General features: G+C 46.0%; 3 protein-coding genes and 1 pseudogene across 4 annotated transcripts; 3 read left to right on the top strand and 1 right to left on the bottom strand.

Moving 5' to 3' along the window:
• The first annotated feature begins 10,615 nt into the window (after positions 1 to 10,615).
• Positions 10,616 to 10,994, top strand: LOC123061609 (osmotin-like protein; annotated as a pseudogene).
• Positions 10,811 to 15,226, top strand: LOC123061619 (uncharacterized). Of its 2 annotated transcripts, XM_044484798.1 has the most exons (6): positions 10,811 to 11,168; positions 12,717 to 12,771; positions 12,877 to 12,899; positions 12,980 to 13,090; positions 14,378 to 14,456; positions 14,895 to 15,226. In XM_044484798.1, exons 2-6 carry the CDS (start codon positions 12,754 to 12,756, stop codon positions 14,997 to 14,999), a joined length of 336 nt encoding a protein of 111 aa, XP_044340733.1. In that variant the 5' UTR covers positions 10,811 to 11,168; positions 12,717 to 12,753; the 3' UTR covers positions 15,000 to 15,226. The 2 variants fall into 2 exon arrangements, 1 of the variants encoding a protein (XP_044340733.1); XR_006429162.1 differs by lacking the exons at positions 10,811 to 11,168; positions 12,717 to 12,771; positions 12,877 to 12,899; positions 12,980 to 13,090 and adding an exon at positions 13,100 to 13,819 and having other exon boundaries at positions 14,378 to 15,226.
• Positions 15,227 to 16,257: 1,031 nt separating this feature from the next.
• On the top strand, positions 16,258 to 20,525 carry LOC123061605 (sulfite reductase [ferredoxin], chloroplastic). Its single transcript, XM_044484777.1, has 8 exons — positions 16,258 to 16,565; positions 17,045 to 17,827; positions 17,926 to 18,222; positions 18,435 to 18,632; positions 18,962 to 19,096; positions 19,208 to 19,324; positions 19,454 to 19,612; positions 20,131 to 20,525. Exons 1-8 carry the CDS (start codon positions 16,407 to 16,409, stop codon positions 20,188 to 20,190), a joined length of 1,908 nt encoding a protein of 635 aa, XP_044340712.1. The 5' UTR covers positions 16,258 to 16,406; the 3' UTR covers positions 20,191 to 20,525.
• Positions 20,526 to 21,936: 1,411 nt separating this feature from the next.
• Positions 21,937 to 23,257, bottom strand: LOC123169354 (proline-rich proteoglycan 2). The gene has a single exon (XM_044587221.1). The coding sequence runs from the start codon at positions 23,006 to 23,008 to the stop codon at positions 22,187 to 22,189; it is 822 nt and encodes a 273-aa protein (XP_044443156.1). The 5' UTR covers positions 23,009 to 23,257; the 3' UTR covers positions 21,937 to 22,186.
• Positions 23,258 to 23,338: the final 81 nt, after the last annotated feature.

Here is a 23,338-nt window from a genome sequence, read left to right as displayed (position 1 = left end):
ACATCTGGGACTCTGAACAAACTTCGGTACATCAAAATGCATAAACTCATAATATAACTGTAATCGTAACCTTAAGCGTGCGGACCCTACGGGTTCGAGAACAATGTAGACATGACCGAGACATGTCTCCGGTCAATAACCAATAGCGGGACCTGGATGCCCATATTGGCTCCTACATATTCTACAAAGATCTTTATCGGTCAGACCGCATAACAACATACGTTGTTCCCTTTGTCATCGGTATGTTACTTGCCCGAGATTCGATCGTCGGTATACCAATACCTAGTTCAAGCTCGTTACCGGCAAGTCTCTTTACTCGTTCTGTAATACATCATCCCGCAACTAACTCATTAGTTGCAATGCTTGCAAGGCTTAAGTGATGTGCATTACCGAGAGGGCCCAGAGATACCTCTCCGACAATCGGAGTGACAAATCCTAATCTTGAAATACGCCAACCCAACATGTACCTTTGGAGACACCTATAGAGCTCCTTTATAATCACCTAGTTACGTTGTGACGTTTGGTAGCACACAAAGTGTTCCTCCGGCAAACGGGAGTTGCATAATCTCATAGTTATAGGAACATGTATAAGTCATGAAGAAAGCAATAGCAACATACTAAACGATCGGGTGCTAAGCTAATGGAATGGGTCATGTCAATCAGATCATTCACTTAATGATGTGATCCCATTAATCAAATAACAACTCCTTGTTCATGGTTAGGAAACATAACCATCTTTGATTAACGAGCTAGTCAAGTAGAGGCATACTAGTGACGCTCTGTTTGTCTATGTATTCACACATGTATTATGTTTCCGGTTAATACAATTCTAGCATGAATAATAAACATTTATCATGATATAAGGAAATAACTTTATTATTGCCTCTAGGGCATATTTCCTTCAGTCTCCCACTTGCACTAGAGTCAATAATCTAGATTACACAGTAATGATTCTAACACCCATGGAGCCTTGCTGCTGATCATGTTTTGCTCGTGGAAGAGGCTTAGTCAATGGGTCTGCAACATTCAGATCCGTATGTATCTTGCAAATCTCTATGCCTCCCACCTGGACTAGATCCCGGATGGAATTGAAGCGTCTCTTGATGTGCTTGGTTCTCTTGTGAAATCTGGATTCCTTTGCCAAGGCAATTGCACCAGTATTGTCACAAAAGATTTTCATTGGACCCGATGCACTAGGTATGACACCTAGATCGGATATGAACTCCTTCATCCAGACTCCTTCATTTGCTGCTTCTGAATCAGCTATGTACTCCGCTTCACATGTAGATCCCGCCACGACGCTTTGTTTAGAACTGCACCAACTGACAGCTCCACCGTTTAATGTAAACACGTATCCGGTTTGCGATTTAGAATCGTCTGGATCAGTGTCAAAGCTTGCATCAACGTAACCGTTTACGATGAGCTCTTTGTCACCTCCATATACGAGAAACATATCCTTAGTCCTTTTCAGGTACTTCAGGATGTTCTTGGCCGCTGTCCAGTGATCCACTCCTGGATTACTTTGGTACCTCCCTGCTAGACTTATAGCAAGGCACACATCAGGTCTGGTACACAGCATTGCATACATGATAGAGCCTATGGCTGAAGCATAGGGAACATCTTTCATATTCTCTCTATCTTCTGCAGTGGTCGGGCATTGAGTCTTACTCAACTTCACACCTTGTAACACAGGCAAGTCTCTTTACGCGTTCTGTAATACATCATCCCGCAACTAACTCATTAGTTGCAATGCTTGCAAGGCTTAAGTGATGTGCATTACCGAGAGGGCCCAGAGATACCTCTCCGACAATCGGAGTGACAAATCCTAATCTCGAAATACGCCAACCCAACATGTACCTTTGGAGACACCTGTAGAGCTCCTTTATAATCACCTAGTTACGTTGTGACGTTTGGTAGCACACAAAGTGTTCCTCCGGCAAACGGGAGTTGCATAATCTCATAGTTATAGGAACATGTATAAGTCATGAAGAAAGCAATAGCAATATACTAAACGATCGGGTGCTAAGCTAATGGAATGGGTCATGTCAATCAGATCATTCACTTAATGATGTGATCCCGTTAATCAAATAACAACTCCTTGTTCATGGTTAGGAAACATAACCATCTTTGATTAACGAGCTAGTCAAGTAGAGGCATACTAGTGATGGTCTGTTTGTCTATGTATTCACACATGTATTATGTTTCCGGTTAATACAATTCTAGCATGAATAATAAACATTTATCATGATATAAGGAAATAACTTTATTATTGCCTCTAGGGCATATTTCCTTCAAAAAAAGGACAAGAGAAACATAGGCATACTCGTGAGTATCGAGTTAATGAGAATTAGTCGGCCTCCGTATGACATAAGTTTGCCCTTCTAGCAACTTAGTTTCTTTTCAAATCGATCCTCTATGCACTTCCATTCTTTATTAGAAAGCTTGCGATGGTGGATTGGTATACCCAAATACGTGAAGGGTAAAGACCCCAATTCACACCCGAACAACTGTTTGTAAGCTTCTTGTTCGTCTTTAGATCTTCCAAAGCAAAACAATTCACTTTTATGGAAGTTAATCTTTAACCCCGACAGTTGTTCGAATAAGCATAACACAAGCTTCATGTTTCTTGCTTTTGCCAAATCATGCTCCATGAAGATGATAGTATCATGAGCATACTGTAGGATAGACACTCCTCCGTCTACTAAATGCGGGAGGAGGCCACCTACTTGGCCATTATCCTTAGCTCTTCCTATTAGGATTGTCAACATGTCGACCACTATGTTGAACATAATCGGTGACATTGGGTCTCCTTGCCTTAGACCCTTGTGTGTCTGGAAATAATGACCTATGTCATCATTCACTTTGATCCCTACACTCCCTTTTTGCGTGAAAGAATCTACCTGATTTCTCCAGGACTGATCGAATCATTTCATACGCAGGGCCTGCTGAAGAAAAGGCCATTTTACTTTACCATACGCTTTTCCAAAATCCACTTTAAAAACCACCCAATCTAGTTTCTTTGTGTGGATTTCATGGAGCGTTTCATGTAGGACCACAACCCCTTCTAGGATGTTTCTGTCCGGCATGAAAGCAGATTGAGACGGCTGCACCACAGAATGGCAATCTGCGTAAGCCTATTAGTTCCAACCTTGGTGAAAATTTTAAAGCTAACATTAAGAAGATAGATTGGCCTGAACTACTCAAATTCGTACGGCCTCTGTTTTCTTAGGAAGCAATGTAATCGTTCCGAAATTCAAGTGAAATAGCTGCAACTGTCCAGAGAATAAATCATGGAACATCGGGAGCAAGTCACCCTTAGTGATGTGCCAACACTTTTTATAAAACTCCACCGGAAACCCATCCGGCCCCGATGCTTTATTATTTTTCATTTGTGAGATTGCCTCAAACACCTCTTTCTTCGAAAATGGGGCGGTCAAAATATCGTTCTCATCCTCTGTGAGTTGAGGAACATCCTCAACCCTCGACTCATCCAAGGATACGAAATTATCCTCAAATGGCCCAAACAACTGTTTATAGTAATTGGTGATGTATAATTTTAGATTCTCCTGCCCTAAAATCGTCCCTTTGTCTTGCTCGAGCTGAAAGATTCTCTTCTTTCGATGCTTGCCATTCGCAATCATATGGAAGAATTGAGTGTTATCGTCCCCTTGGACGATTTTTCAAACTTTAGCTCGAAGTGCCCACTTCAATTCCTCCTCTCGAAGCAGTTCTTTCAATCTCATTTCCGCCTCCACTTTAGTTTCCAGCTCCCTGGTATCTAGAATGGAGGACTCGGCTTTTAAATCTAGGGATTGAATAAGTAGAAGGAGCCTTTCCTTTTCAACTTTATATATCCCACTCAAATGTTTGGCCCAACCACGTAAGAACTGTCTTAGGTGCCTAATCTTATTCTGCCATCTTTCAACATTCGACCTCCCTCCTGAATCTTTAGCCCATTCTCTTGCTATTAGATCCAGGAACCCTTCTCTTTCAAACCATGCTAATTCGAATGAAAAAGTGTTCTTGTTTCCCACATGAGTTGCCTCTCCAGAGTCAACCAGCAATGGGGTATGGTCAGAGATCGCGCGTGATAACGCTTGGACCGTCACCAGGGGAAACTTCTGCTCCCATTCGACGCTAGCGAGGACACGATCGAGCTTCTCAAACGTCGGGATTGGTAACGTATTGGCCCAAGTAAATTTTCTACCAGAAAGCTCGATCTCTCTAAGATCTAAACTTTCAATGATTGTATTAAACATAAACGACCATCTGTCGTCAAAGGTATCATTATTTTTTTCCTTCCATCTTAGAATAATGTTAAAATCGCCCCCAACTAGAATTGGGAACTACTCGCTACCGCAAATACGGACATGATCCACCAAAAATCTGGTTTGAATTCAGGCTGCGCGGCGCCATACACCGCCACCAAAGCCCAATTAAACCCATCGGCCTTCGATCTGACCCGAAACTTAACCACAAAATCTCCCATGACCAGATTCCGGACTTCCAACATAACGCATTTAACCCCAAGTAAAATCCCACCGGATCTTTCTCTTGGAGGTAGGCAATGCCAATCGAAATCAACACCTCCCGTTAAAGTACTAAGAAAGTACTGGGGGTAGAATTGTCCCTTCCAGTTTTGGAGAGGGCGATAAATCAACTTGTGTTCTATAGAAGCATCCGCTAGAAATCTTCTTTTAGCCAAGTCTGTAAGACCTCTGCTATTCCAAAAGTTTCCTTTTATATTTCATCATGAAATTTTTTGGTGGTCCGGATCCTAGCACTTCTAGCACAGCCGAAGCCGGATAAATCTTTTGTTTCCACTTGCGTTTAGGCTTGTTTTGGTCCTCTACCCGGTCCTTACAACCGAGCTCAGTGGGCCTAACCACCTGAGTATCTGCAAGAGGTGGAATCCCTTGGGGAAATAGAACACTCATGAATAGAGCTACATGGAGAATGGATGTTTCTGCCTTATACCAGTGACTTCGATTTTTAGTGAACTGTTGGTTCATCTTTTCGGATATCTCTGCTTGAGCACCACCAGATTTGTACTGTATAAATGTAGCGTAGGTTTAGTTTTTGGACGCTCCTACGGAGCGCACGCACGCTATGCAGGCTGATCTCGTGGCCGGCAGATAGGGAAAGTGCCTCCTGTCTGGTCCCCACCCATGTGCTAAAAAAGGCAGGTACACCTTCCCTTGTCGTTGCCACGTCCTGACACCCATCCATCCATCGATGTAAGAGGAAGGCGGAGAGTGGACCTTTTATGTTATGTTCGTTTCTAAATATAAGTTCTTTTAGAGATTTTAATAAGGACTACACCTGTCCATCCATCGTGGCATTGCGATGGTTCAGGAGAGATAGCCATAATCGCTGGTGCATGAATGTTGCCACTTGTAGAGTTGGGTGTTGCCAGGACGTACTAGTAGGGGCAGAAGTGCAGGAATGGAGCTACGAGGAGAACCGATGTTAGTGCCTTGTAGTGACTCTGAGTTTTAGGGGGCTGCTGGTTGATCTTTTCAGCTATCTCTGCTTGAGCACCACTAGATTTCTTTGAGGAACAAACTGTTTTTTTAACATATAGCAGTACTAGAACTGTGTACGTTTTTGGCCGCAAATGTAGTGTAGGTTTAATATATTTTTTGCACATTGATCCCAAATTCATTTGTATTTTTGGACGCAAATGTAGTGCAAGTTTGAGAAACCAACTACTCCTATATGCATGAGCGACTCTATCCGAGACCAGGAGCCGCTCATTGTTGCTCGCGCTAAAAAGACTTATATTTAGGAACGGAGGTTGTAGAAGGCATCCCTTCCTTGAAATTATTTAATGTTGTGCTTGGTGTATAAATACATGCGTAAGAAGTATACAGATAAATTGTAAGAAATTTCTGTAAACATAAATCTCTGGCGCAGGCTCGGATGCTCCACACTAAGCATTGATTTTTTTAGATAAAATTATGGTGTATTTATGCCCTGCAGGAATGTAGATATTAATCAGGTGATGATGATCTAATGACGTGTTCTTTTCTCTTGTTAAGTGGGACAAGGGGTCCATAATTAACATGTTACCATCCGTCTCTTAATTTTGGATTTTTTTTGCTATTATGTTGTTTCTGTTTCCGATGTGCAATGAAAGAACAAAGACCATTTGAGCTCAGTTAAACATCAAGGAGCGGGTTGCACGACCTACAAAGCATGTTTGCCCGTTGAGAGAGAGAACGTTCATACATGTTACAAAAAATTATATCATTGCAAACTATGTTCAAATATGAATCCAGTGATATAATTTTTGTTGACATGCATTAACATTTTATTGGTTAAATCTTTGATCAAAATTTTGCACCAATTGTAAAAGGCATCAATAAACCAGAACGGAGGTAGTAAGAGAAAGGCGTAGAGTGGCCCTTTCATGTTAGGTCCGACTATTACATAGTTATTAATCCTTTCAACACGTTGGTGAAACATTTCTTTTGCAGGTGACTTTGGTGAAACATTAATTACTAGTTATACTCCCTCCATCTGAAACTGGTGAAGTAGTATTTTTTTTGTCTCCTGCTAACTACTAGTAAGTTTGTACGTGCAACGCACATCTCAACTACCAGTAAACAAGTACCAAAATAATTGTATAATTTTACATCTTTTTCGATCATTATACAAGTTTTTGAACCAATAATATTGTTTGTTGGGCTGAAAAACAAAATAAATCACATGGACGAACTGAACCAATCATCACTATCATTGTCAAGTTCATGCTCTCGGTAGTCCAACAACTCATCCAAAGATGATAACTTAAGGGCTTGTAAAAAAATGTAATCTTCATTGCAAGAAAACAGTAATGTTCAAATATACAAAATCTTCCGAACATCAAAAGAGAAAAAATACTACCATATGCTCCATGTATCCATCATTTTTTTTCATGTGTACAGTGATGAACTTCCATAAAACAAAACAATTAAAAAGAAAGACTATCAACCAATAATCAATCAAAAACAGTGCCTTAATTGCAGGGTATAATCTGAGCTTTCCCTTGGTTAGTACCTACAGCTCGGTGAAAGCCACGCTCCATCCAACTAATAACTGAACAAATGAGTGTCATCCAAATCTCATGGCTCATTTTTGTGGTGCATTTATAAGCGGAAAACGTTACTTGTACAGCCACTCCTCGGTCTAAAGCAACAAGATGGGGATCAGCGCCACTATGGATCATCTAAAATGCCACAGACCCAATCTTTAGTTTAGGCTGAGGATACTTGACGTCTCTTTGTTCCGCACCGCTCTGAGCCTTACTGGATTTAGTCCTAAGATCTAAAACTAATAATCCAGGAATAATTCCTATTGGCCTAGCACCAAGAGCAAAGGCATGTGTATGTGAAAATCTTCTGAATGAAATTGATAAACTAATTTGCACCAATTAATGCACGCCATGTCACAAATAAATGGTTAAGTGCCACGTCCAAAAATACCATTTGGTAGAAGTATGCCCCTAACATGAAAACACAAAACATTAGATGATATTTCTCCCAAAGCTTTTGCTTGTTTTATGAATAGGAAGTTAGGATATCTCGAGCATGGTGTTATACCACATCACAGAACACATTTTCAAGTGCAATTTGGCACAGTTTTGTGACACCACTCAAACTGAAAGTGTAAGAAAATGCCACCAAAGTACACCACCAATGCACAATTTTCAAGTGCAATTTGGCACAGTTGTTCAAGTATAACTTTTACAAAAAACATAAGTGAATTGTCTCAATTTTTGAAATTTAAATGATGGCTCGACTAAAAAAGTGCTTCTTGATCTGGGCACCACTTCTCTGAAAATTTTCCTTTCCATTCAGCTAACCATGACATATTTGACTGAACTTGACGTCTGCAAGTAGAAATAAAGTGCATATAGGATTTAACCTTTGTGTTTGCCCTAATAAGATAGCATCATGCATCTGTTCATTTGATCAGCAGAGGGGTGTCCCTGGAGCCTAGAGCACCACAGCTGCAGCACATGTCACTGCACAAATGTAGTAGTGGTGCTGATCAGACAGAAGCATAAGCAAGGTACTGAGAAAGAGGAGGTCGAACTGAGTGAATGACGCAGACATAGAAGGCAGGAATACCTCGACCATCTCCTCCGGAATCCATCTGCCTTCCCACCATGGATCTACGTTCCCACCGTAGTGCCACAGCTGCTGGCGAAGGGGCATCGCTGCAGCCGTTGTGCTGCTAATCGGTGGCTGCCTGGTGCCCCCAACGTCGTCTCCTTCCCTCATGAGGCGTCGGCCGGCGGCAACAATGACGTGGCGGCGGGCGGTGGTGAAGCAGCCGGCGGGATCTGCGGCGGGCGGGTCTCGCACGGGGATCCGGCGGAGTTGCGGTGGTCGAGGGAGGCAGCGCAGATCGCGAAACGGCAGGGGGGGCTCCGCACCGCCATGCCGCGGGCACAGGCGTGACTGTTCGTGGGCAGCGACGGGTGGGGAGGTGCATGGCCAGGCCTGACCCGCGGTGCCGCGTGAGCGAGGAGGCGTGGCGCCTGTTCATCGGCAGGCATGTGTGCACCGCGCCAAGGGTGCTTGCTGGGCGGCGCAGACGGGGTGGCGCGTGCAAGGACGACGATGAGGGTAGTTGGAAGATGAGGGGAAGATAGCGGGACGCGATGACGGGATTCGTCCAGAAAAATCGCGTCCGCAGTTTCGCACTCCACAACAGCCAGATATTTGCTGGTCGTCCCACGTTCATAAATCAAGGAACACTACGTTTAATCTTCACGTCCATAAATCAAGGAACATTACATTTAATCTTCTTTTAACCACTAAATCCTCGGAGAAATAAATCCTCCTCGCGAATTCTCCGGACGCGGCCGCGCGGAACTTTTCGCTCGTTGGCAGAGTTCCGTCCACCTGTGGTAATTGCTACAGGTACTTTCGGTGTTGGTTAGTTTTTATATTGACGGTTAGATCTAATCAAATGGGTCTAATCATGTGGTGGTAATTCTTTTTCACTGTTCTGTGTACATGTGGTGGGATGCGTTTAGCGAAGAATATGTTTGCTTGTTTAATAGTAGTAGAGAAGAGACTATTCCTACAAGTCTATAAATGAAGATACAGAGACGAGTGTCTCCTCCAAATCGACCTACTCGTAACATCTTTCAGCTCGAGCTTGCACTCCAGGCCCGTGCAAACTTCTCCACTCCGCCACCTTTCTGGTTTGTGGAAGTAGGAACATGAGGGTGAGAAGTAGTACTTGAGCGGCATCGATGTATGCATGGATGGTGCTTGCGCGGAGAAAATACTTAGAAACGGGATGCATAGGGAATTTAAGTTAATCTTGAGGATGTTTGCGCGGTGGCATCGCGATGGCTCAGGAGAGACCGCCATTATGGCCGGCGCATGAATGCCGCCACTTGTAGAGTTCGTGCCTGGCGAGACGTAGCGACAAAGTGCATGAATTCTGCCTTTGTAGTGACTTCGATTTTTGGGGAGCTGCCGGCTCATCTTCTCGGCAGTCTCTGCTTGAGCATCAGAGCAAGTATAATAGAGATGAGTCAGCAGGCTATATGGAATAAACTAGTATATTTTTGCTTAGTTGGAGGAAAGAGAAGAGGAGAGAGAAGGTAAGCGGGCTCTTCGTGAAGAGCCAGCTCTAGCACATGCTCCTAGGCACTTTGTGAGAATGAAAGGTGGACCACATAATGAAAAAGTAGTACACTCTTTTGATCTATTATTATACATGTTGGCTATAAGATGGGTTGTAGATGACATGGCACTGGCTTATAGCCAGCAGCTGGCTATACTATTAACCATGCTCTCAACAGATTCGTTAGAGAAACCAACTGTTTTTTTAATGCTACGTAGAATGTGTGTGCCTTTTGCGCGCAAATGTAGTGCAGGTTTAAATTTTCCTTTTCACATTGATTCCAAATTCATGTGTATCTTTGGACGCAAATGTAATGCAGGTTTGAGAAACCAACTACTCCCTCCTTTTCGGTCTATAAGGCCCAGTTCAAAAATCTCACCAATCAAGGTAGATGATGAGTGGTGGAATATTTTTTGTAGTTTGCAAAAGCACTCAATTAATGCTTTTGTTTTCCTCAAAAAACTATGTTACGAATGCATTAATTGCAACGCATGCATGCATTGGTCAGTTTTCTCTTAATACTTGTATGCAATGATTTAATACACCTTGAAGTCTGAACATGTGATGGGGAACAACCAAATTAAGCCTTATAAAATTGAAAAACTAAAATTTTGAGATAAGCCCTATCTACTACCACTATAAAAGGACGAGAGGGCGGAGAACCGAGTCATCTCATCCATTAAAGCATATGATCTGATGGTCTAAATCACTCCAACACATCAAACGTGTTTTACACTTTAATTACCCACCCTGCCACTCCTAAACTCCACCTCTTCTGAGAAAAACTGCTTAGACTGATCGCACGCACGCCGCGCACCACTTCCTCCTCGCACGTTCGCATGCACAAGAGCGCTCCATCCCCAACCTCCCTCCTCTCCCGATCGGCGCCTCACCTCCCCGTCCCCGCATCCCCGGTGCCAAGCCGCCCTCCCTGCACCCGCATCGCCGCCCCTAGCATGCCGTCCGCTCCGCACGCATACCACCGATGACCCTGACCGTCGTGAACCTGATCTGGCCGGGCATCCAGGGGAACACCGGCAGTGAGGTCCTGGAGGGGGGCAGCTTCTTCCTCCCGTCGCTCTCCCACCGCTCCTTCCCGGCGCCCACCCACGCCTGGTCCAGCCGCATCTGGGCGCGCACCGGCTGCGCGATAGGCGACTGCGGCGGGCGGCTCCAGTTCTCCACCGCAGGTCTCCCTCCACCACGGCGGCAACGAGCAATCGTCCTACGGGGTGAGCGTGGTGGACGGCTTCAACGTGGGCCTCTCCGTGACCCCGCACAAGGGCCGCGACAACTGCCCCGTCTTGGCCTGTTGCAAGGACCTGACCTAGAGCTGCCCGGGCGAGCTGCCTGTGCGTACATGATGTTCATCCTTGGCTTGTCACACACGCAATCTTCTCGGCTTAATTCCATCTCTTCCCCAATTGGAAACAAATCAGCATGAGACTCAGCCTTGCCAAGGTCGAGAACGCCTCACAGATATGTATGAGGACGTCTAATCGAGATTTCCGGCTGCAGGGTGCAATTAGTGGAAGAAGGTATTACGATTTTCCAGATTGTGATTAATTGCTTCTCAACTCAATTCCCCTCTTTTATAGTCTTGTGAGATCGTTCATTCATTCATAAAGATCATCCTCATACATATCTCTTTCTCACTCTGATTTCATGTTTTGATTGGGATTCGAAAAGAGGAACTGAGATGTATGTTCGTGACTTGTAAGCAGCAACAAAATTTAGCAATTTATATTTTTCTACCCATCCAAATATCTTGCTCCATACCTTTCTTAGAATTTTTTATTTGATCAGCAGTGTTCTTAATTACTTGTACCCTATATATTTGTGTGCTAATTAGCAAGATTGTTAGTATATCCATCTGGTAATGAGAATGAAAACTGGCATATGACTTGACTGAGGCCTCGAAAGGAGCATAAACAATTTGTTAGAATACAGACGAGTACTTCTACTGCTAGGAATTCAGAACAACTAGCTTAGTTACTGCTGAGGAACAACCTAATGAAAAATTATAGGATGACAATATATTGAGTAAGCATGAAACTGTTACTTATTCACCTAATAAAAAACATGCCAATTGACTGCAACTTTTACTGTGAATGTTTATGAACCCACTTTTCTGAATAACTAAGATGATAAGGCAACAAAATTATAGTATATCGAGTATTTATTTGCAACTGAAATAGAAAAACAGCATATGTTTATGTGGCCTTAGGGGTTAGGGCCCCTTTTTGTTGTCTTTCCCCCGGCCCTTAAATTCTCAGTACCGGCCCTGGCTCCAAGTCCGTGGCCGACCTGGTTACCACCGTCCGGATGTTCAAGGTGGTCGTCCCAAGAGCTCTAAGGTGTGGCCGCCACACCATCGGCTGATCCACAATGGCCAAATCTTGTAGAATGAGAACATCCTAGCCCGATACGGTGCGTGCTTTCTTATTATGCCATGACCAGTTTGATCAGTCACGCGCATGAGCTTTTCTATGAGGCCACGCTATTTGAAATTTCAAAAAGAGCACGTCTTGTTTGTTATACTACATTTCTAGGCATCCGTACAACCTGGAGGAGCTTTGTCTTTCTGTACCGAAACATCTATGGTGTGCTTTTGTCTAAAATCCGTTAACAAGTAGAGCAATGGTCGACCCTGCATTAGCATATGTAAGGAATTTTAGATGGTAATACTTTTACCACACAGACAACCTGAAATTCAATGGCTAATAATTGACTAATATCATGCGAGGTTCTAATATGTCAATGACTAATATACTCTAGAGAACTTATGTCCATGAGTATCCATCAGTATTTCCAGTGTATTGCTAAATTTTCTCAGTGTGGACTTGCCACTTTTACCTTCAAGATCCCTGTAATTTTTTAAGATGACTTTTGTCAGTTAACTGGAGATGTTCCGTCATTCAAACATGTTGATGGCCAAGCAAAATATTCAAGTATACTGGAAACATCCGTAGCTATACGCATATACCTTAGTGGCACACTTTACTGTAGTAGTATGTTTATATGCAAAAGAATTAAAAGCTGGTATACCCAGGCTATCCTAATTCATGCATGTTTGTGCCTTCCAGGTGATGTGCCCAACATGCTTCTGCACGAGAGTTTGCTATGGGAAGTAAGCATGAGGTGTGCCTGCTGGTTATGCAAAAAAATAGATGTGTCTAACAATTGCATTCTACTTTTATGGTAAAGCCTGAATAAGTCTTTGTTGTATACTCTAAACACTTACAGCAAGATGAAGCTGGCACAGTGAGGTATTTGAACAAGATTCATAAGGATCGTCTACTACTCATGCAAGAGCAAGTCAACATCCATCTCACTTGCATGCCTGCAGGCTAGAGACGGGTCACATTTGGTCGCACATGGGAGTTGTTCTTGTGAACGTGGGTGATGAGATTGACACAAAGCTGCCGAGGAAGGAGCGGGTGACATTTGTTTCTAAAGGGTATTGAGTTTCATATGTTTTTATCTCCTTTGTTATTCTGATTACGAGTCGCATTACCAATCATTCAACAATTATAGTTTGATATTTTAGTTCCATCTCAATCATTCATTTATGCCTGATCAGCCATGAACGTGCAACTACATTAAAGTTTGCATTAAAATTTTGTTTGCAAATAGAGGTCAGCGAAGCCTTTTCTTGGCCCAGACAGACCTGCACCGCCTGCCCACCCGACAGGAGCTATAACTATTCTACATATTTAGGAGACATTTAATATTGTGTGCGGCGTGCAGGCTATTCATTTAGGACATGATTTCCTTTTAAAAGGTCTATATTTTGGCCAGATTTTTTTTACACTGAGAGGCTTAAATTCTCTGGATATATCTCACTTTGGGGTTTGTATTTTGCTATTCTCGACCATGATAATTAATGGTATATTCTGTGGCATAAAGATTATGCCTCATGTATGTAGTGACGCAAAGGACCCGTGTACACGCATCACATAGAGGAGGCGGCTGATAGCAGGCAAGCGTTTCCCAAATATCATATTATAGTACTAGCTTTCTAGAATTAAATGGAACTACATATTGTTTTCAACTTCTAAGCAATGTATTTATATGCCTATTTGACAAATTCCCCTTTAATCTGAATCACAAGAAACAGAGAGTATACAGAGAGTGCGTGGGAGAAATTTACGTGCCATCATGAGGAAAGAGGGAACAACCTACGGTAGTATGTTATACTGACCAGTCCAAATTGTAGTTCTATTTTCTTTTTCAACCAGATTTTTTTCTTAGGATCAATATATGTTGTATACTGAAATCATGTTGTATTAAGAAGTATCATGACAAAATTATCTTCTCTAATTACTTGTTATGTTTGACAATGGGAGGTTGGGGGATTAATTAGTAGATTCAATGTTCTTATTTTACAAACTATCGGAGACCTAATGGATGGAACATATATATATTATTGTATTTACGCAGCAACATGACTCCACCCTCTGCTGTTCTATTTTAAAAATACATCTTAAGTGATAATTAATTTGTTGTCCCGCAAAGCAATTTTACGGGCCCGGTTGAGTCATTTTGCAAGTTTTTGTTTGAAATTCTACCGGCGCTGCAAGTTTATGTCTTAATAGTGCAATTAACTCTTATTTTTATGCCTGATGTATAAGTACAAATTTGTTATATTTTAATATTTCATGATTTTGACAACCTGAGCAACCATCATTGGTATCCACTTTCAAGAATTACTAGCATTGGTACCTGATGCTTCATCTTGTTGCAGTGTTGATTCTATATCTCGAGCAAAGCAGATTCTTACCTCGATACCTGCAAGAGCAAGAGAAGCATACAACCATAGCCAGGTAATCGTGTCATTCACAGATCATTGGTGACAGAGGCATATTTTATTTAAAGGTGCCTCTGTTTCATAACATGTCTGATTATGTGTCGCGGGATTATATATTGGGGGCACTAGCTAGCAAAACAGTAATTCTTGTAACCCATCAAGTCGGGTTCATACCATCTACTGACTTCATACTGGTAATAACATTATCCTTACAGTCGAAGCACTACTTTTTAGAGGCTAATGCACATGGTATATATGCTGTTTCAAATTTATCAGCATGTTAAGTTGTTCAATTCGGTGTGTTGTTTATGCATGTTTCCTGATGAGAATAATACAACAGATTCTGCATGAAAGTTTTGCCATCTTTTGTAATATTTCTCATTAGAATGTTCATGGGATAATGGGCCCTTGGTCTCTCATTTGTGCTTTATTTTTCTCATGGCACATGCTCAAGGATGGTCATATCGCCCAAGATGGAAAATATGAGGATCTTCTCCAAGCTGGAACTGAGCTCAATGCACCAAGAACAAAATCAATTGAAGCAACACTTCGTGTATAATGTATTGTGAACCTTGGATTGAGCTCATGTGTGTGGTTTATGTATTGTGAGCCTTGGATTGAGGTCATGTGTGAGGCTAATGTATTGTGAGCCTTTTACTTTGTAATATGTGATAATGATGTGACAGGCTCATGGATTGTGGACACCAAATTTATGTGGCAATTCTGTAATGTGGAGTACCCATGATGACATGACAATGCCTAAATGATGCCAATTTTTCTGTCTAATATACTACTGATAATTATGGGGAAGTTTTACATAGATTTGAAAATACATTTAAATTTAATTCATCCCATTTTTTGTCAAATTTTGATAAAAAATGAAAAATTTCAGAACAATTTGAAATTTCTGTAAAATCAAAAATAATTGTGTATTTTTGGCTCTATGCATATGATGCTACTTGAAAATATTTTCTTGATTTGTAATATTTTTTAGTGCAATCAAACCATCTTTCTATATATGTTGTTCTCACATATATTTGCATATTAGAATTAGTTGAGACGTGCGTGTTGCACGTGCAAGTTTACTAGTAAACCGAAAAGAAGAGAGTAGTACTACTAGCAGTGTACATGCATGAGCGGCTCTATCGGAGACCAGGAGCCGCTCCCTGTGGCTGGCGCTAAAAACAGAGGCGGCCACACGGGACGGGCCACAGCACAGAGCGCGAGATTCTGGGCCGGGGAGACAAGATGGTCCCTGATCTCATCTCTGACCTCACATCGTGCGGCTGCGGCTGCTACGAGCCTTCACGGCACGGCAGTGGTGGGAGGGAGGGGCGAATCGCGAATCGTGCTTTTTTTTGCCGAAAAAGACGTCCAGGTTCGACGTACCCATACGAACCGGGGTCAATCCAGCGCCCCACCCGTCGCACCAGCTCCGCATCTCGGCCGCCTCCCTCCGAATAAACAAACCCAGCGCTCGGCGGCCACGGGCGAAAATCCCACCAGTCACGGACAGGTGGGGTCACGACCTACGAGACCCACTTGTCACTCGACGGCCCGGACGTGTGGCCGCCACGGACAGGCGTCAGGCGTGATGCTCGCCGCCAGTGGCCGCAGCTGATCCCTTCTTCCCCTCCCGACCCGCCTGAGCCCCGCGCATGCACCGGCATCCCGTCAGCCCACCTGTCAGTGCGTGCCTACTTTGCATAACTTGTCCGGTCTACGGTGCGCGGCGTGCACGGGAGCACATTTCCCATTACTTGTCCTGCGTGGGCCAGGGCGGGCGCGGCCTCCCCCATAAAGCCCCCGCGGCCCGCCGTGTCGTCTCGGCCCCTCGACCGACCCAAGCGCCCCGCCCCGCAGCAACAAAAAAATCTACTCTACATCACTCACGCTCGCCGCCCGCATCTCTCTAGGCTCCGACCGCCCGCATCTCTCTAGGCTCCGACCGCTCGCACCTCCGGCGATGTCGGCGGCGGTGGGCGGCGCCGAGTTCCACGGCTTCGGTGGCGCGGCGCAGCTCCCGCGGTCCCGGATGCTCGGCAGGCCCGTCAGGGTGGCGCCGCCAGGGGCGACACCCGCCGGCAGCGGGCCCTCGGCGGCCAGCATTCGCGCCGTCTCCACGGTGAGTTCTGCGGTGTGGTGGGACGACGGGTGCCTTCGGGCTTAGGGTTTATTCGTTTCTGCGGGGTTGATTCTCCGGTTCGGGCGTAGGGAATGGAATCAGTTTTTTTGGGAACATTTTAAGTCTAGTGAAATTGATGGGCCTTTAAAAAAAATTGATGCGATTAGATGTCGGTATAATAGTAATATGTTTAACCTGCGGATTTGGGTGTGAGAACAAATCAGTCCCCCTGCACAGTGTTAATTTCAATTCCCATCGCCCAGGAACACTGACTGACTGCCTCTGTCATAGATTGGAAATAAATCCATTTTAAAACAGTCTACATATAAAATTGTTTGCCCTGGTCATATACCCCTGGAATGTTGATTAGAACATAAGTTTGTGTTATACAGATATAGTTGTTCCGTAGAAAATACTATATATACACTACTACTGTTATCTGATGCTCTGAATTCTGAAACATTTTTACGTCCGTGCAGCCTCTGAAGAAGGATGCAAAAGAAGTTAAGCGAAGCAAGGTGGAGATAATCAAGGAGAAGAGCAATTTCCTTCGGTACCCGCTGAACGAGGAGCTGGTCTCAGAGGCTCCCAATGTCAACGAGACTGCTGTCCAGCTCATCAAGTTCCACGGAAGCTACCAGCAGAGCGACCGGGAAGTTCGTGGGCAGAAGAACTACTCGTTCATGCTCCGGACAAAGAATCCTTCCGGAAAAGTTCCGAACCAGACTTACTTGGCCATGGATACACTGGCCGATGAGTTCGGGATCGGAACGCTCCGTCTGACAACCAGGCAAACATTTCAGCTGCACGGCGTTCTTAAGAAGAACTTGAAGCATGTCATCAGCACTGTGATAAAGAATATGGGATCAACCTTAGGTGCCTGTGGAGACCTCAACAGGAATGTGCTTGCGCCTGCGGCGCCATATGTGAGAAAGGATATCCTTTTTGCCCAAGAAACTGCTGAGAATATTGCGGCACTTCTTGCGCCACAGTCGGGGGCTTATTATGATCTGTGGGTGGATGGAGAGAAGATAATGTCAGCGGAAGAGCCTCCTGAGGTCACCAAAGCCCGGAATGACAACTCACATGGAACAAACTTCCCTGATTCCCCTGAACCAATCTACGGGACCCAGTATCTGCCCAGGAAGTTCAAGATTGCGGTCACAGTTGCTGGTGATAACTCTGTTGATATTCTGACCAATGACATCGGTGTTGTTGTTGTTTCAGATAGTGCTGGGGAGCCTGTTGGCTTTAACCTCTATGTGAGTGCCCAAGAAACTTCTGCTCCATCTTGTACTGCATTTGGCAATGCCTACCTTTTTGATTTATCCCTTGACATTTGGCTATCCCTATTTTTCAGGTTGGAGGTGGCATGGGAAGGACACACCGAATAGAAACCACATTCCCTCGTCTGGCTGATCCACTTGGATATGTTCCTAAGGAGGATATATTATATGCTATAAAGGCAATCGTTGTCACTCAGAGGGAGAATGGAAGAAGAGACGACCGCAGGTATAGCAGAATGAAGTATCTGCTTGACAGCTGGGGTATTGACAAGTTCCGGGCTGAGGTTGAAAAATACTATGGAAAGAAGTTTGAAGATTTTCATCCATTGCCAGAATGGCAATTCAACAGCTACCTTGGCTGGCAGGAACAGGTAATTCCATCACACTGTATTTTAGTCAGGAGTGCATAGAAAATATGAGAAGAAATAGCATATCTTGTTTAGGGGGGGTTTGCTGATAGTTTTTCAAATGTTCCCGCTTTTCATAATTTGTAATTTAGTTTATTTCTCGAACATTTATATATCAATTGGTTATTTCTTGAACTCAGAGTTCCTTTTTTCCTTCTCTTTATTGTCTATTGCAGGGCGATGGTAAATTATTCTATGGAGTGCATGTTGATAACGGTCGTCTTGGGGGGCAAGCAAAGAAAACTCTGCGAGAGATAATTGAGAAGTATAGCTTGGATGTTAGTATTACTCCAAACCAGAATCTTATCTTATGTGGGGTTGATCAGGCATGGAGAGAACCCATAACTGCAGCTCTTGCTCAAGCTGGCCTGTTGGTAAGATTACTTTTGTCCATTGCATACCCCTCTCCCTGTAATCTGGAGTATACATTTTTTTAGTTGATATTAGGCCCCTTAAATTATTCTATCTTGAAATTCTCCTTGCTGCATCTGCTGTTCCAATTGATAATGTTGATCTTACTGTTACTCTTCCCTATATACTGATTCTTTCTTCTCAGTTTGAAAATTTGAAAGAAACTGCATGGTTGGTTACTAAAATAAGAAATAAAATTAATATTCCTAGGCTTCCCTATATATTGTCTGCAGTGCAAGTAAGCAGTGAGCTCCTTTTCTCCCCACTAAAAGTTGTGTATTCATGTATGTAGGAACCAAAGGACGTTGATCTCCTGAACATAACCTCCATGGCATGCCCTGCCTTACCTCTGTGCCCTCTAGCACAAACAGAAGCTGAGCGAGGGATCCTACCGATACTTAAACGAATTAGAGCAGTTTTCGACAAGGTATTCATCTGCCAACCTGTCAAAAATCATCTGAACGCTTGAGAATATGCCGTGCATAGTTTGTACCTGTCCTGTCACTCGAGAATTGAGACAATGCTGCCCACTAAACAGGTTGGCATCAAGGATGAGGAGTCTGTAGTGGTGAGGATAACTGGCTGCCCCAATGGATGCGCCAGACCATACATGGCAGAGGTTGGCTTTGTTGGTGATGGCCCAAACAGTTACCAGGTAAAACAATGCTGAAATATTCGGTCATCGTTTCTGCAACAAATCTTGCTTCCTTTTCTGTGCGTATTTCTAACTGGGTTTCTATATTTTATTTAATCTCAATCAACATTTTCTTTATTCCGATTGTAGATTTGGCTTGGAGGAACACCAAACCAGACCACGTTGGCAGAAACGTTTATGAACAAAGTGAAGCTACAAGATATCGAGAAGGTTTTGGAACCACTGTTCTCCTACTGGAATAGCACACGCCAGGAAGGCGAATCTTTTGGGAGCTTCACAAACCGAATGGTGAGTGGATTATATGCTTTCATCCAATACTATTGCAGTTTAGTTATTTGGGAAGGAACCTTTTGGACCTTCAGAGAGAAATGGCCATTTATTTTTGACGAAAAACACCGAGTGCTGATATCTGTTAATTAAGAGAAGAGCCGAGGCGGCTGAAGTACAGTATCCTGGGGCACGAACCTTAGTGAAACATGTACAGCTCACCTAAGTTGGCAAAATCTTTAGTCTGGTGGGGGCCACATTGCTCCTACCAAGCCGGCGTCCTTCCACGGGTGTAGTTCTTCAGTTATCAGACAGAAATGGCCCATTTATAAGGTCCCAAGTGTTCTTCCCTGTTGTTCACCATGAGGTTGCGTAGTAGTTAGTACTACAAAACTAGCAAGATTGCTAAATTGTTGCTTTTCATTCATCAGTATAAGGGACAATTCGAACAACAAACAGAAACACTTGCGGCGCTGCTTTGTTTATGCAAGAAATACTTGGCATTTTACTCACTGTCCTATCTATGTGTTGCATTTCAGGGATTTGAGCAACTGAAGGAGGTGGTGAACAAGTGGGAGGGGTCAGCGTCAGCCGCATGAGAGCTGTATTTGCTGGACACGTCCCAGCACCATTTTTTGCTGGGGTGAGAATCTGGTGGCGACCAAGTACTCTACGGATTATTTTTATATAAAAGCTAGGAGAGGAGGAGGAAACCTGTCAATTCCGTTGACAGGCGGACGATGAAGGAAGATCCGGGTCTGAAGAAGTTGCTCCTTTGTGTTTGTGTTGAGGTTTTTTTTTTTGTGTGTACTTGTATGGATTACTCCGTTGGCCGCCCTGTTTAGCCTGAGAATAAATTCCTTGCAAAAAGAAGAAATACCACTTGATAATAAATTTGTCCAAGGCAGCGGTGCTTTTGGTATTGTTCGGCACACTGGAAAGAATTTTTTTTTAGAACAGGCACACTGGGAAGTTTTTTTTTTTTTGAGGCAAGGCACACTGGGAAGTGGAATCAGGTTGTTGACGTTTGGGCCTTTTCTGCTCTAGATCTCTTTGTTGGTGGGCTTCATCAAACACCAGCCTGCCTGCTCGGTTCTTTCCTTCCTTTTTCGTGCGATTTGTCAGAGCCCACTTCCTCGGCTCCGTCGGGACAGTCGGACAGATGACGGGTAGAGCATGACAGTTGCCGCTTGGCCCGCTGTATCCGAGCAGCGAGCAGTGCGCTCGAAAGCTGCGACGCGGGCGAAAGGGCCGGGCCCGGCGAGCTCACCGTGCATGTCGGCGTGCGGGCGTCGCCCTTTTTACCATGCCACTGCCACTGCCGCTGCGTGCATGTCGGCATAATGCGAGCGTCGCCCTTTTCACCCGACTACGTGCGGGGGTCGGGCCACCTCGGCTGCGGCCTCCCTGCTGCAAAGGCGCAAAAGCCGGCCCTGCCTCGGTGGCGGCAGAAAGCGCCGCAGCAAGCACGCCGGCCACGCACGAACGCATCGGGCTCGCCGCGCACGCCCCCACCCTTCCCGGCCACCAGCACGGCAGCACCAGATCCGCCGCGATCTCCCCGTACAGGTACACTGCACAAGGAGAGACGTTCCAGCGCAAAGGCCAGGCAGCACAGTCCTAGTATACCAGTATTCTACAGTACATGTGCTCCAGTACACCGTCGCACCGTGGTTGGCAGCGGCGTGCGCCCCGCCGTGCTCTGCTAAAATAATCGGGGGCGGGGGACGCGGGCACCGGGGTGGCGACAACGGCGAGCGGCCGACAGGCGGCGGGCGCCGCTGGTGCGATGGTGGGCATGCAGTGGGCACGCACCCCGACGTTGCTGGACGCTACCCTACAGTGGCCAGTGGGAGGGGGAGTGGCGCGAAAAAGGTGGCGGGCGGCCCCGGCCACGGCCACGCCCCCACACACGCCGCTGTCTACACGGTCTCCTCCCATGAGTCCCTACAGCTCGGCGCATTTGTTCGATTAGACGTTGCTCGTGTGCATAGCAGCCGGTGCTCGCCGATCAGCAGTTCACCACGGGCATTGAATACGCAGGCACGGATCGGCCCGTTGACGTTAGTAGTACGCCGGACGTGCCTTGGGCGTGCAATGCAGAGCGGTTGAGCCGAGTTATTGAACTGGGCGAATGCGGATGAGGAGCCATTGAATGCCCCGGCGAACCCATCGTGATGGACCATGCCATGCAACGAGGAGGAAGAAACGGCCATGGTCCATCCATGGATCGGATCGGATCGGATCAACATAAGTGGCAACTCCAGCTTTGCACAAGAAAGATCGGAGTGCAATCAATGTAGTACCAGGAAGGAAAAAGAGCAACAACAAAAAAATGCAGTTCGTTACAGAGACACCCTGGCTAGCTTAGCTTGGATTAGCTACAGTCCTCCACAAATCTACAGATTACAAGGGACATCAGACAAGGTACGCCAAAGAGCTGGGGCTAGTTTCTTCCCCGGGATACAAAATTCCAACCCGGGAAGAAGTTGCCAGCGGAATTACGTTCACCGTAACAGAACGGCTTCTAAATCTGGTTACTCCTAACTGTGACAATGGAGTACACTGATTACTTACTGAAGGGCTAGTGCAGTGTTACAGGAAGATGAAGCACTCCATGGACACCAGGGGGTTCTCCAGGGACTCCTTCCCCTCGCCCTCGCCGTCACCCGCCGCGGCGTCGCCGTCGCTGCCTTGGGGAGTACTCGTATCCTCCTGCTCCGGCGCCTGTGGCGTCGGTGGCGACGCACACTGCGTAGGAGGGCCGTGTAGATGTGGCTTTGCCGGCGCCTCCTGCGCACGCGGAGGCGTCGGCCTGGCGGGCACGGGCGGCTTCCGCTGCGCGCAGGAGGCCGAGCCGGCAGCGTCGCGGCGCTGGTCCTGCGCCCGCTTCGCCGCGGGCGACGGCGACCTGCGCCCGGGGTCGCGTCGGGGAGGCGGGGGCGAGGGGGACGCGCGGCCGCGCCCGCCGGGTGTGGCCGCGCCGTGGTCCCGGTCCCGCCTGGCGCGCCTGGGCTCGCCACCGGGCGCGGGCCTTCCCTGCCGGCACCTGGGCGGCTTCGACGACGGGGACCGCTCGGGCCCGGCCACCGTGGTCGCGGCCGACGACTCGGACGCGGCCTCCGACTTCTCCTCGACGGAGCGCGCGGGCCTGCCGACCCTGCCGCCGACACCACGGCCGTCCTTCGCCCTGGCGGTGCCGCCGTCCTTGGCCCTGGCCTTCTCCGCCGACGGCGCCACCACAGCGCCACCGGCGACACGCCTGGGCCTGGGCGGCGGCTTGACGCGCGGCGTCTCGGAGAGCACCTCCTTGACCTTCTCCTCCTCGGGCGGCGGCAGGTCGCGGGCCTCGACGGCCTTCCCCCCATCGGCCGCGCCCGGCGGCTCGCCGCGCTTCTTGCTGACGCAGCAGCCCATGCCTGCACCGTCCTCCTCGCTTCTACCTAGGCTTGTACTAGCAGAGCTTAGCTTAGCCAGCTAGGCGGCCATGGCTGGTCTGAAGGTGGTGAGCATGAGGAGGGACAGACAGGGGGGAGTGGGAGAGCGAGCGGAGAGGACAGTGAGAGTGGCTTTGGGTTTCCCTCCGTCGTGCTTTGATTTGTGCGAGCCGACAGCCGAGGAGGCCTTGGCTGTGGACCTGTGGTAGTGTGGTGGGAGACCGGGACTCAAAAGGGCTCAGCCACTGTGAGCTCCAATTAAGCTGTGTTTTTATCTGATAGTTGAGCTTAAAATACTGATCAGGGGCCA

The sequence above is a fragment of the Triticum aestivum genome, chromosome 1A, assembly GCF_018294505.1.
Source record: "Triticum aestivum cultivar Chinese Spring chromosome 1A, IWGSC CS RefSeq v2.1, whole genome shotgun sequence".
NCBI lineage: Eukaryota > Viridiplantae > Streptophyta > Magnoliopsida > Poales > Poaceae > Triticum > Triticum aestivum.
This window is presented reverse-complemented; position numbering and strand designations above follow the sequence as displayed.

What these genes read in the sequence shown, in the direction of transcription:
- LOC123061619 (XM_044484798.1), top strand. An exon ending in GATGAAGCTGGCACAGTGAG is followed by an intron (nt 12,900 to 12,979) that starts GTATTTGAACAA and finishes GCATGCCTGCAG; the next exon opens with GCTAGAGACGGGTCACATTT. An exon ending in AAGCATACAACCATAGCCAG is followed by an intron (nt 14,457 to 14,894) that starts GTAATCGTGTCA and finishes CACATGCTCAAG; the next exon opens with GATGGTCATATCGCCCAAGA.
- LOC123061605 (XM_044484777.1), top strand. Translation starts at nt 16,407, where the DNA reads ATGTCGGCGGCGGTGGGCGGCGCCGAGTTCCACGGCTTCGGTGGCGCG. An exon ending in TTGCTCAAGCTGGCCTGTTG is followed by an intron (nt 18,633 to 18,961) that starts GTAAGATTACTT and finishes TCATGTATGTAG; the next exon opens with GAACCAAAGGACGTTGATCT. An exon ending in ATGGCCCAAACAGTTACCAG is followed by an intron (nt 19,325 to 19,453) that starts GTAAAACAATGC and finishes TTCCGATTGTAG; the next exon opens with ATTTGGCTTGGAGGAACACC.
- LOC123169354 (XM_044587221.1), bottom strand. Translation starts at nt 23,008, where the DNA reads ATGGGCTGCTGCGTCAGCAAGAAGCGCGGCGAGCCGCCGGGCGCGGCC.